Raw genomic sequence first — 13106 nt, 5'->3', positions numbered from 1 at the left:
ATATGTGCTCGATTTAATCTCACTCATTTTGTCTTTAAAGCTGACACCCTGAGGACAGGGACAGCGTTTTAGAAAGATTATTACTTTCAATGAAAGAAAAATTTAAACCCACCTTTTCTCAGGTTATCTCTAAAGAGTCTTTTTTTTTAATAAAACAGTGGTGGTAAATTCTTTCTACATGTTCAACAAAAACTTCCTTGTTTGGTTGAACTATCCTTATTTAGAAAAGACACCACAAAAGTGATAACTAGAGGAAAAATTGAAATCACCCATGAAAAAAAAAATGGAGCTAAAGTTAGCCTTCCTTTGAGACAAAAAGATTTCATGTGGTTGGTTTATACCACAAACTACTCACTGGCACTGGAGGTGGAACTTGCAAAGTAATGTCATCAGTGTCGAGGGGCAGGTCCAACCACGGCCTCTCGTCTGATGACTGACTGTCAGGATAGCCTTTTCTTTTACCCGGCTGGGACAGCTGACTCTTTGATCTCCTGGGTATACTCTCAACATCTTGGTTCTCACCATTCTGGAATAACAGAACTCGATGTTATGGCGTGAATAATAAACCTTAAGAGTTTTGTTTGTGTTTGGTATTTATAGGTTGAAATGTGAGAAACAGACATCACCTTGTCTGTCGAGTACTTCCACAACTCTACACTGTCCATGCTGTTCCTCTTGGTGAATTTTGGTCTCGCGCCTGCAGAAAAAAAGAAATACACAGGTAAACAAACATTACGAAGTCGCTAAATATTTCACAACTTGTGTCAAATCAAGCTTGCTTTGTCTCATCTCTGCTGCTACCACTCAGGTCAGCGTCGGTCTCATGATGTTCAGTGTGGTTCAGTCAGACAACCAAGCAAACAATCTGAATAAGAGTCTGTTTGCCTGCTCTGCACCAGAGAGGGAAATGTAGGACATGGGTGTGAGTTTCTGGCCCTGGAGGACGGATTGTGACCGCAAACATCACACTAAAGATCGCCTGACTGTACACATTGACTCATATTTTTACCCTTCGTCGTATACGTTTCACATGATCCCCATGCAGTAAGATAAGACCGATAAGAAGCAAAGATTTTCATCTTCTCACGGTTACTTTAAAATTGTACACAGTCTTTGGACGTACTCCAGTTTCACCTGAGTACAGACATAACACAGACATGTTTGGTCTTTCATGTCTCACCGAGTTAGTTTAGCATTTAAGCAGCCACCTTGTGTACACAAACAGTATTTTAGTTAGTTTGCTAATGACCACATACTGATTTCATCAAGAAACAGGTAAGGAGCTAAATCTAAACACTGACAGACGCACTCATTTATGATACCGCTCAGCTAATTTTTGTGTATATTTGTGTTTGTTGTTATTATATAATTGTGCTCCTGCCCGTCTTGGCCAGGAGACTCTTGAAAAAGAGATTTTTAATCTCAACAAGTCTCTTCATAATTAAATGAATGAAAATAGAAAAATAGTTTTATTACATTTAAACACACGTGCTATAAAAGCTTCATTTATTAATTTATGGACATGATGTTGTCTATTGTAAAACGCATTAGAACTCCAACTCAATTTATTCTAACCACAGTTTGCAGAGCGCAAACAGAAGGGTAACATAAAAATAAGATACCTGTACACAAATAAAGGCACACCCATGGAACACAGCTACTTTCTCAGATAGTCATAAAGAAATTAAGTTACCTGGGAAGGCAGCAATAACCCTGGGTGAAAGCTTTTCTACACATAAAATTAATGAAAAAAAAATTAATATATGTTGAAAATTCTATTAATTAATATTTTTTTCTTGTATCAATGCATCTTGACAATATATCTTACACACACAGACTGTATAAAATATGGACATAGTCCCTGCGACATCACCCATCTGTTCCTGAAACAGTGAAATGAACAAACATTAGGATGCCAAGGTTCAGTGCTTGGTCATGAGGTTGGGCATCTGGTCAGGACGGGATGGGGAGTGGAGTTTGAGAAGGTCAGTCCGGTATATGGTGGAAAAGTTATTGAGTGCTTTTGAAAAATTTGCAGTCTTCTCTGCCAATGCCTGCTCTGGTTGTGCATATTTTTTCCACACAATACTGAGGCTACCTAAGCTTCGTTTAAGTAAACAACAAGATTTATTGCAAAGAATCATTGTTAGTACAAAGAAATAATCAACTTTACACTAATTGCCTTACTGCTAAAAAATAAGTCGTTTTTCTGTTAAAGACCTTAGCTGTTAGTCTACCAGCAAAAATGTGAATATTTTTATATGTAAAATATTCCCTACAAATGAATTAAAAAACAATATTAAAAAGCTTTTGAAATAACAGTTGTAGTATAAAAGCTCTTCATTAGCACCACTGAACAGAAAACACCTCTTCCACTTGAACTGACAATTGAAATTATACTGACACTGCTTCTAACCCCCATTATCTGAACAACTGTAAATGACACAGCAACAGTGATTTAAAACCATAGTTATAATATGAGGCTTCAGAATCATGCAATTCAACAGTGATATGCAGCACATGCACCAACTGGAAAAGCACTCAGAGAGCGCAGATGATCCATCAAGCATATTGTGTTTGTCACGCAACACTTTAGTCTTACTTTAATGTTATACTCCCTTTCAGCAGACTGTCTGCTACAATTTGGTGTTAGTTGCAGGTTTGTACGATAATTTGTTACCTGACAGTGGTGGAAATTACGATGACCCTGTACATCTTTCATATTCTGGATCTTAGTATCCAGAATATTGCCAGGATCTGGATCATACTTTAACATCTGTCAGACATTATGGTGACCTTGTCTTGTATTGTTTTGCAAAGCAATCCGACCATTTATCATGGAGTTATATACACATATGGGGAAAACAGCCCTATCTCACATTGATAAATAATCCTTAAAAATAATCCTTTATCCAGATGGTGATCCGGATCACCTCCAAAATTTAACCACTTCTTCCTTATCCCATTTTGAACATTTCCTGAAAATTTCATCAAGATTTGTTTGTTATTTTTTGAGTTATGTTGTTCACAGACAAACAGACAAACTATCCCAAAAACCTCCTTGGCGGAGGTAAATACGTCACTGTATCAATCGTCAGGCATATAATGGAGCTACCTCACACATATTTGTTCATTTTTACTTAGTGATCAAAGCCATCATTACTTCTTTTTCTCATTTTCTTTACATAAAAGGGCAAACAGGAATCATTTCATCACCTTGCATCTCAAACTCTGAGCTGGAGGGTGACAGATCGCTCTCATTGACCCCAAGAGCCTCCATCAGCTGCTCCACGTTCATTCTGGCTGTCAGCTCTCCATTTCTGTCCCCGATCTGAGGAGGAAACAGAGAGGAACTCAGCATTGTAGTACAAACACAGTTTTCTGCCGCAATCTTTCAAAAAAAAATCAAACTCCTCACTTCTGTCGAGATGTCCAGGTGCTTTCGGGCGTAGTGTAGAGCTTGTTTGTGGTTCCCTAATGACACATATGCATTCCCCAGACTCCAGCAGGCACGACCCTCACCAACCCTATGAGAGATAATCATATGTAAAAAAATGTATACTCCTGTGCTAACACATGTCCACAGCTAAGCAGAATGTTAGATCCACCTGTCAGTGAGCTCTTGGGCGATGTACAGGTGTTTCAGGTGATAGTCGATGGCCCTCTCATACTGCTGCAGAAGAGTGTAGGTGTTCCCAAGGCTGTAACAAGCCTGAGCCTCCATCACCTGATCTCTTAGCTGCCTGGACAATTGTAAAGTTTTTCTGTAGCAAAGAAAACAGAAAGATGAAGCGAGTTTCTTAAAAAAATAGGAAGCTTGTATGCATCACTTCTCATTTTCTCCACTAGATGTCAGGCTCTTCTTGTCTCACCTGTAGTGTTCTGTTGCTGTGCTGAACTGGCCTAAGAATATCAGGGCATTGCCAAGGTTACTGTAGGCTCGCCGCTCTGCAGCTTTGTCCCCAAATTCTTTGGCTATCGATAATCTCTGTACATTAAAGAAAAAGACAGGGTCACACAAAATAACCAAGGTTTCAAAATGAAAATCAAGATTTGATCGCAAAATCTTTTAAATTTTTGTCTCTTCACATCCATATACTTAAAGCCATCCCTTCTACTCTGCAAATCCTCCTTTATGGAATGTAAAATTTGAGCAAACTAATGCTTCTCATGACAAATGAATGATGGTCTACTCTAATTGAACCTAACAGCTCACACCATTCAAACATTTTTTATCAAATTTTCAGAAAGCCACTTGTTTGCATGTGGCCTGCACATGACAAATGTGCACCCAAAAAGTGAAATATGATGACAGCAGCGCCCTGAAAAGGCTTACATGTGGCTCTGTGGCTTCAGGGCGGACTCTGGATGAGATTTAAGGTCCACATTACATGTGCACAAACCACAAAATACACTCTGTGATGTGTATGTAAACGGTCTAGACCAGTCCAACCAAACACATACTGTACGCAGATTAGAAAGAGCTGTTCACAGTACTCATGGAACCTGAGCTGAACAAGCAGAGGTTGCAATTTCCATTTCTATCAAGCTCACTAGAGGAGGATATCATGGCAGGTTTTAAAGCTATTGAATACCAACAAGGTCAACAACCTTCAGAGAAAAGGTCTGGTCAGTGCTCTCAGGTCCTTCAACAGAGCAGATAACTCTTATCTATTCACCACTGATATGAAAAGGACACTGGCAAATGTTTTGAACTTCTCACCTGACGGTGAAACTTGATGGCTTCAACAAAGTTTCCGAGCAGATAGTGGGTGTTGCCCAGGTTTCCATAGGCCCTCCCCTGTGCAGCTCTGTCTCCAAGTTCTTTCACCAAACACAGATTCATCCTAGAGAGAGGCAAACACAAAGCTTAAGTAGCAGTACAAAAATGTAAAAGAACCTATATGTTTCATATAGTTTGATTGATACACTCGTTGGCCACTTAGTACTTAGCTGACACAGCTGTCTTAATTTGTTGTGGTATAGATTCAGAAAGGTGATGGAAAAATCCTTCATGGATTTTGGTCCATATTGATAGGAAAGCATCACAACACAGATTTGTCAGCTGAACATCCATGACACAAATATCCCTTTCCACCTCACTCTTAAGATGCTTGGTTGGATTGAGATCTGGTGACTGTGGAGGCCATTTGAGTACAGCGCACTCATTGTCACAGTTAAGAAACCAGTCTGAGATAATTTGAGATTTGTGACAAGGACTGTTATTCTGCTGGACGTATCCATCAGAAAATGGGTACACTGTGGTCATAAACGGATTGACATGAGGTTTTGGAGTTTATACCAATTGGCAGCACCGGCCATCTGTACCATACCAGTGTGGTTCATGCACGGCACACTTCTGAGACTGTGCTTCTTGCAAACAGATGCTTCATGGAGACATAGGCAGGCCATGTGTGTTACTTAAGTCTAGTTCATATTGGAGTAGCTTGTCTGTGAACTGTACTGGCCAGCAGGGGGGGTATGGCACAGGTGTGACTATGCTCTAAGCGGCTCATAGTGTGCCAAGAAAACATCCCCTACACCATAAAACCACCAGCAGCCTGAACAACTGACACAAGCCAGGATGGATCCATACTTTCATGTTGTTTACGCCAAATCCTGACCCTACCATCTGAATGTGTCAGCAGAATTTCAGACTCTTCAGACCAGGCAATGTTTTTCAATCTTCTATTGCTCAGTTTTGATGAGCCCATGTGGGCTGTAGCCTTGGTTTCCTGTTCTTGTGAAAAATCCCAGTAGGCTCACTTTACCATGTCTAAAGGTATAAATGTAATGAGTTGCTTCCATGTGATTGGCTGTTAAGATATTTGGGTTAACAAGCAGTTAAACAGGTATACCTAATTAAGTGGCTGGCTATTACCCTTTGAATGATGTACATGCTGTGCATATAATTGAACTCTTGCAGTAATTTTGGTGTAAACTGACAAATTTTAAAATAAACTCCCAGTTTTGGGGTATAAAAACATTCTGAAAGGCTGATTCTCAACACATTGCAAAAACAAATGAAACAATTTCCAGCTGTTCATTCTGGATGATTCTTTGAGCATGAGTCAGCAAGACTTCATCGAATACAATGGCAACAAGCCACATAGTGTCTAGACTGATGCATGACAATAAAGTGAAGAAACAATGCAGGAATCCAGGAATAAATTATCTGTAAAATCTAAGTTTGCGTTTTTCCTGCTTTTCTCAAACAGGCCAACTTCTTAAGCAAATCTGCATATGCCACGCAAGCACAGACGTATTGGAGAAGGCCTAATATTAGCCACAGATGAGTCAGATTAGAGCCAAAATTGATACCACAGGCCAGTTGAAACAAGATTTTTCTGCATGCAACAATTCCAGCTCTGTTGATGTGTGTGTTCTGTATTACACAATACATACTCATAAAAGCCAGTAGCCCTTTGCAATGTGTTTCTGACATCAGGAGGCAGGTCCCCTGGTTCCTGACTGCAGCCCCATAACTGCTGTTTGCCCTTAGCGTGAAACACATTCCCTATGTTATACAAAGCTCTGGCCTCTCCAACCTACAGGCATAAACAGAGAGAGAGAGAGGCTGTAAAGGGGTTCACATGGATGAAAATGCAGATAAAAATGCTTTCAACAAAAATTCTTACCTTGTCCCCTTGCTCTTGCGAAATATCCAGGTGTCTCTGACAGCACACGACAGCCTCATCAAATCGTCCCAACACTTTCAACGTGTTTCCCAGGTTCCCACTCGCTTTCCCTTCTCCAATTCTGTCTCCTATTGTTCTGAGGAGGCAAACAGGACACATTCAGCAACCAGACTACAGTTTCTTAACACCCCAGTCATCCAGGTTAAATGACCACCATTAAGGAACTGCAGACAGATTTAATCGGGAGATGCTGCATAGTGCATTTTTAATTAGCTCCCAGGAGGCTCACAGCGTCTCAGAGGACCTGCTGAGCCTATAATGTAACAAGGTAAATCTCCCTGGGGTCTTTGATGGTTTCCTGCTGAAGTACCAGCTGCACTCACAGTAGGGGACTGGATTACTCGTTCAAGCTACATAATCAGCCGGTGGTTGAAGACTGTTATTAAAAGTCCCCTCACTTTTCTCTGAATTTCATTACCTAACCACATGTCGACACAGTTTTAACCCCCTGCCGCTCTTCATGCATCTGATTAAGTCCATAAAACCTGTCAGGGGTGGTAAGTTCAACAACCTTCCTCCACTGACACTGTACATCAAATAACAGATTTATTGGCCCACTGTTCCTGCATGGCACTAAACAGCTCAGAACTGGCTGGAGCTTTGACTCAAGCTTGAAAGCTTTTTTCAGTCATGGTGTGTAAACACAACTAAGAGGATTCTTTTATAATTAAATTGCTATCAGGCTCCAGTGGCCACTACAGCTTCTCTGCTTTTGTTTACTAACCTGTTGCAGGTCTAGCTCTCCCCACTGCCCTCAATAGAAAAAAAAAATCATGTAACAGGTCACATAATGAGCTTCTTAGACACATAACAACCATCATTTAGAAATTTGGTTTTAAATTGAAAAGCAAAACTACCTTAATGTTGTGAAAGTGTTAAGTCATCACATTTCTTGACTTCATTAAATACTTAATTCTGATGGGTTAAAAACAGATAAAAACAAAGATTAAAACAAGAGTAAATGAGCATACCAGTCATTTTAAATGAATTCACAGAAAGAAAGATGTCAGGTGAATTTTTTCTCCTCCTGTTGACACTGACAAAAATGTGTTAGTTAGCATTTGTCAGCATTCTAAATTGGGAAACAATGAAGCCAAATCTTTGTTTTAGAGGTAACAGTGGTTATGTCAACTGGTGACCACAAGTGACTGCCAGCTGACAGCTAGCTATTCAGTTTAAAACTTTTTAAACCATGCTCTGAAAATGTTTATTTTATAAATCAGCTCTTTTTTTTTATTCATGTGTTCATGTTCATATTTTTTAGATTGGAGGTGGCTGCTTGATTTGCAGCAAAAAAAAGTTCACTTTGTCTGAAAATGTGTTCATAGAGTCAGTAAAGTCAGCAGCACAAGAACAACTTGTTAGCTGTCATTGTCTTTGTTACCCTCAGACTTGAAAGATGGGTGTTTTTGGCTGTCTGTCGTGGTAGCTCCCCCTTCTTTGTCTGTTCCTTGTAATTTTTTCATCTCTTTTTCGTCATCTTTGCATTTGGAGTGGGTCATTAATTTGTATGGTTCATTTTTTTATTTTTTTTGTCTTCAGTGATATTTTTACTATTTATCCTCCTGTGTTTGTCTGGAGATCCTTCATGTAACCATGGCCTTGTTGTTTACATGTCAAATCAGCTGTAAGCAGCCTGTAGCATATCAATGCTAACTGGTGCAAGGCCTGATGTTTCCCCACAAGGTGAGGAGAACGAGGTAAGAATGATGTGCTGTTGCTGAGGTGATATCTAAGAAGTGATGACATCGACCTGTCCTTCCATCCATCCTTATGGGAACGTAGGATCTATCTCCAATAAGATGGACAAGCTAGCCATGCTAACCCAGAAACAAAGGGAATACCAGAAAGCAGAGTAGCATCATGCTATTCACAGGCATGGCTAACAGAGCTAACACCAGACACCAATGGCAAATTGGAAGAACTTCACCTGCTGTGAGCAGACAGGAGACAGGAGGGAAAGAATGAGCAGACTGCTGAAGAAGCTCAGTCCTGGACCCTGTAAAGGTGGAGGCTGGCTGACTAGAGAATGATTGCCACCACCAACTTACTCTACAATCCTTTCTTTGTATGCTGATGATGCGATACTCTAGTATTTCCAGTGCCTGCAAAGGGCTTTTACACCAACAAAATGTAAGTAAAAATGTAGATAGTTCTCATTAGCAAAACTTTTTAAAGGCGTTCACGTAGTTCAGCTGCAGGGATTTTCTCCACAACCTGTGGAAGGGATTATTAGCAACTTAAACTAAGTTGACAATTTTGACAATTTTGCTCACCTTGCCAAAGTAAGGTCATGTTTGTGGTACTCCAGGGCCTTCCCATACTCCTTGAGGTAGAAGTAAGCATTGCCCAGCTGGCTGTAGATGGCACTTAAGGTCTTCAGGTCTTCCGTACCGACTTGCACAGCTGCTTCAAAGAATGCTGTTCCCCCTTTAAAGTCCCCGGTTTTGCACAGCCGCTCTCCTTCCAAAGCCAACTCCAAGCAAGAGGCCTCCATCCTTAAAGGTACACACACGCACAAAAGGAGAGACAAACGCTCTGTATTAAAATACGAACACTACAAGAGACAGAACAATATAAAAAGCCAGAGACTCTGTATCACTGTACCACTGGTGAGGAAGAAATCGCCAGAATCACCATGACAACAAGATCTGTAGCCATGTCAGTAGACTGTTGCCTTAGCAACTGAGTCGAAGGCTCCAAGATGAGCAGATGAAAAAGTGTTTCATTTTTTGCTTGTTGCTGGCTGTTTTTTAGTCTTGTTTAAAACATTTAAAGTTCTCTTGCACAAAAATTGACTAGTATTGATTTTTATAAAAGAGCCCCATCCACCTTCCGTTTTACTTTTTAAAGTCGAATGAAACTGAAACAAACTTAGTATTCTGAGTACAGAAATTATTTCCTTTCTCTAAAACATTATCGGAATACATCAATATGGAAAAGGTATGGATCAGATTGTTTCCCAGCTCCCTCACATTGCTACAATGAATCACAACATTTTCCAGAAATACCTTTTAAAAGCCAAGTCAAGAGGAGTCTTCCTACCACTTATACAATCTATTGGTAACCATGGCAACTGCTGGATCAATGACAGTGTGTCAGGGGATGTAATAGAAATATTAACTTTCTGTCTGTTGCTAACTCATTCTCATTAGGGGGAACATTTCAATCAGTTTTAAATTTGCTTGATGGAACCTATTCGAAAGTAATCGTATTAGCAGGTGAAGGTTGAGTAATCAGAAATAAGGTGTTATCTTCAAATAGCCTACTCACACAAAATGAATATATTAAAGCATCAGGATCAGAGTGGGAGTGGGATCATAGGAAGCACAAAGACATACTAAACCCAAAAAGCCCCCTGGGGACTGTGCCATCGGTGTGTGATTGGGATTAGTGTCCGGAGAAAACGCAATATAAACACAATCAATTTACCATTTACCATTAACTCTTGGCTCCCTGGTATAATCCTGGATAAACTAAGCCAACTAGGTTGCAGCTCTAAATTCCAGGTAAGGAATTAGAAGAGAGAGATAAGGAAGGATTAAACTTGAATCTTATTGGTTTTACAAACTGCTTCATTCAAGGAAAACAAGAGTACTTTGAAGTTTGCAGGTGAGGCAGCATCACACCTCAAGGGCAAGTCATTCACTCTATGGTGCATGTAACAATTCTTTTTATTTGTCCCCTCACTTTGAGATTTTATATTCTCTACCAATACTTGTTATGATTATAAATGTATGTTTCTCCTACTTTCTTACAGTTTTAATAGTCCAATATTTGATATTGAAATTTGTATTGCAGCACCCTAATAGCAACAGCAGGCATTTCTCATAGCACTGAGTTTGAATATAACCTGTAGTCACTTCTGTCATCTTTCCAATATCTATGAGACATATTGAGTCAGATCAGTCTCAAAATGTACAAATGCAAAAATGGTGTATGTGTGTAAATGCAAATATGAAATATACAAATGCTTGCACAAATCCACAATTGCAAATGAAAGAATTCACAAACGTAAAAAAATTGTCATTTGTAACCTTTCTGCGTTTGTGTGTTGATTTCTGAGACTCCCCTGACATGTTAAGATCCAGAAATGCATTTTTCTTTCATTAGGGAAAGTCTGTAGCCAATCAGATGTCTCCCCTCTTTTTCAGCCAATCACAGTCTTGTAGATTTGAGGGTGTGTTTTAATGTGATCACTATTGCAGTATCTGCGCATTAAGAACAATGGCATGTACTTCAAGGACTGAGAACAACTGATGTGCTGACAATTCAATGGAATAAAGCTACAGTTTGCAAACTGAATGCCGCTAAAACAGCCAAACAATAAAATTTATTTTCCCCATTAGTTCTGTTTACTACATTCAGTACACAGATCACTCTATGACTGAGACAGACTCAGTGATGGATCTCCCGTTCATTCAGTGAACGACAGATAGTGAAAGTGTGAGATTGCATCAGCCTCATTTCATTCATTTCGTTTAGCAAGTGAACGAACTGATCGGTGGACCCTCTTTCCCTCTCACTCAGTCAGTCAGTCAGCAAGTGAGTCGTGTCTGAGCTCCCTTTAGTATGTTTCCTTAACTGACTGACTGTTACTGACTCCAGGTACAGTTCATTGCGCGGTACACAACTATTTCAGAGTGTAGTTTTCCACGTCTTGGCCTTTTTGACTGCTGGCATCACATTTAAAATGCAAATACAAATTCAGTTTCATCCTACAACAGACTGTTTTCTGCACTATTTTCAATTACATTAAGTGCTTAGTTGATTTTTTAATCATCAAAATCACCCCAACATTTTTGGGGAGTTGTAGAAACAATTCACCCAAATATCCAGTTTACTAAATTTTGCATGTCAGTAAAGTCAGTGTTTACTGGATAGGCCCTTTTCAGTACCTGTGCTTTTGCTTAGTTCTCATTTTGTTCACATACGTCTGTAGCTCCAAGCGCAAAGGCCTTAGCATGGCTTGAGGTCGGGGTCCATGGTGGACCAATTTACAAACTGCTATCTCAGCTCCAGTCAGAGGGCAAGGCTCAGATTCCATGCCAGCAAGACTAGCTAAGACAAAAGACACATTGTCGTTACTTCAAGCAGTATGCAGTCCCAAGACCTTTAGCATAATCAGTTGATCTAACCAATTAAAGAGAAAAATCCAGCAAATCATTCCACTGGCTTTCCCAATCCATTTTGTCAGCAATATCGAAGCAAGCCTGGACACAGTCCACTCTACTTTCTGCTCACAGCCCTAGAGCAGCCAAGGATCACATTTGCTTCCAAAGTCCTTGAGAACGTTCCAAAAACTGAATGGTGAGTGAACTCTCTACCCTATCACTTCTGCCAGACAGAAGGGGATTGTAGGAATTTCCATGTAAAAATTCCACAAAAGAGTACTTCCAGATACTTCAGTATATCTCTGCAAAAACATGTTGATCTAAAAGTCTACTTGGGCTATTTCCCAGTCCAAGAGAGGGAAGTCAGAGTTGAGATGTCAATTGCTGTCCTGTCATTCAGTCCTCCTCAACAGGAATGTGTCCAGTGTCCACCCCTGATCCTCTTCCACATATCCTCAGTCATGATCCATTGGTCTGTCTTGTTATAAAAAGTAGGGAAATAAAAAGTGCTGTTCTGGGTAAGCAAGGAGACATCCTACCATTTAAAGGAAGGACATTCCTTCTTAACTCAGCCTTAGACCAAATGAGAGACAGAGAGGAAGGATGAAAGAGAGACAATTACTAATCAGGGACATGCACCTCCTTGGTTGGAAGAGCACTGTGCACAGATTGGCTAACACTAATCCCACTTTCTGCTGACAGTGGCAGAAACATTATTAGGTCAGCCAAGACAAAAGACTTAGAACTGATAAGGTATCAATGAACATAAGGACTGTGAGGGCATGACTTATGCTATTGTGTAAGATCAAACAGGTACAAGTGATTGGCAAAATTTATGCCCCACTACAGTTTCAGCCAATCCAGCAGTCCTGATGGGTAGTATTATTTGTGGTACTTTCAGTTCACTAATATTTCATTGACATACACTCAAAGCATGTGCCTGAACTCATGAAGATTTTCCTGCTGCTCTACTAAAATGCTACTCTTCATATCCCTCCTGTTTATAGTGAGGACACTAATGTATTGAGAGGCTTACCTTTGGCGCATCTAATAAAATTATCAATGGCTCTGTTCCACGTCAGTAAGCCTGAATGGGATGTACTACACTAATGTGCCTCCATCGAAATATCTAAAAGGAATGCAAACACTGATCTGGTACACTAGTGTGCTGTTATCAAATATATCAAATATATCAAAGACAACATAACCATGCCTTCAAATGAGGACCCACAAAGGGTTTTTTTTTTCCAGAAGAACTTTAAGATCCTAGTGAAACATTCCCAGGAACTACATG

The 13106-nt window shown here is 39.9% G+C and overlaps 1 protein-coding gene and 1 long non-coding RNA gene across 3 annotated transcripts in view; one reads left to right on the top strand and one right to left on the bottom strand.

Annotated features, from left to right (window-relative positions):
• Window positions 1-13106, top strand: part of LOC141805275 (uncharacterized) — a 58632-nt gene that overhangs the window by 25154 nt on the left and 20372 nt on the right. The gene's annotated exons all lie outside the window — the stretch shown is intronic.
• Window positions 1-13106, bottom strand: part of gpsm1b (G protein signaling modulator 1b) — a 30651-nt gene that overhangs the window by 9364 nt on the left and 8181 nt on the right. For both annotated transcript variants that reach the window (XM_074690224.1, XM_074690223.1), the window contains exons 2-11: window positions 8975-9196; window positions 6639-6774; window positions 6406-6548; window positions 4724-4847; window positions 3873-3988; window positions 3609-3764; window positions 3419-3527; window positions 3217-3331; window positions 627-697; window positions 356-526 (exon numbers count right to left, since the gene is read on the bottom strand). In XM_074690224.1, coding sequence (XP_074546325.1) covers window positions 356-526; window positions 627-697; window positions 3217-3331; window positions 3419-3527; window positions 3609-3764; window positions 3873-3988; window positions 4724-4847; window positions 6406-6548; window positions 6639-6774; window positions 8975-9196 — 1363 coding nt within the window. The remainder of the gene's footprint in view (window positions 1-355; window positions 527-626; window positions 698-3216; window positions 3332-3418; window positions 3528-3608; window positions 3765-3872; window positions 3989-4723; window positions 4848-6405; window positions 6549-6638; window positions 6775-8974; window positions 9197-13106) is intronic.

The sequence above is a fragment of the Halichoeres trimaculatus genome, unplaced genomic scaffold (assembly GCF_033239565.1).
Source record: "Halichoeres trimaculatus isolate MK-OKI-2021-1 unplaced genomic scaffold, fHalTri1.1 fHalTri1_scaffold_16, whole genome shotgun sequence".
NCBI lineage: Eukaryota > Metazoa > Chordata > Actinopteri > Labriformes > Labridae > Halichoeres > Halichoeres trimaculatus.
The sequence above is the reverse complement of the archived record's forward strand: the minus strand, read 5'-3'. Positions and strand labels throughout refer to the sequence as shown.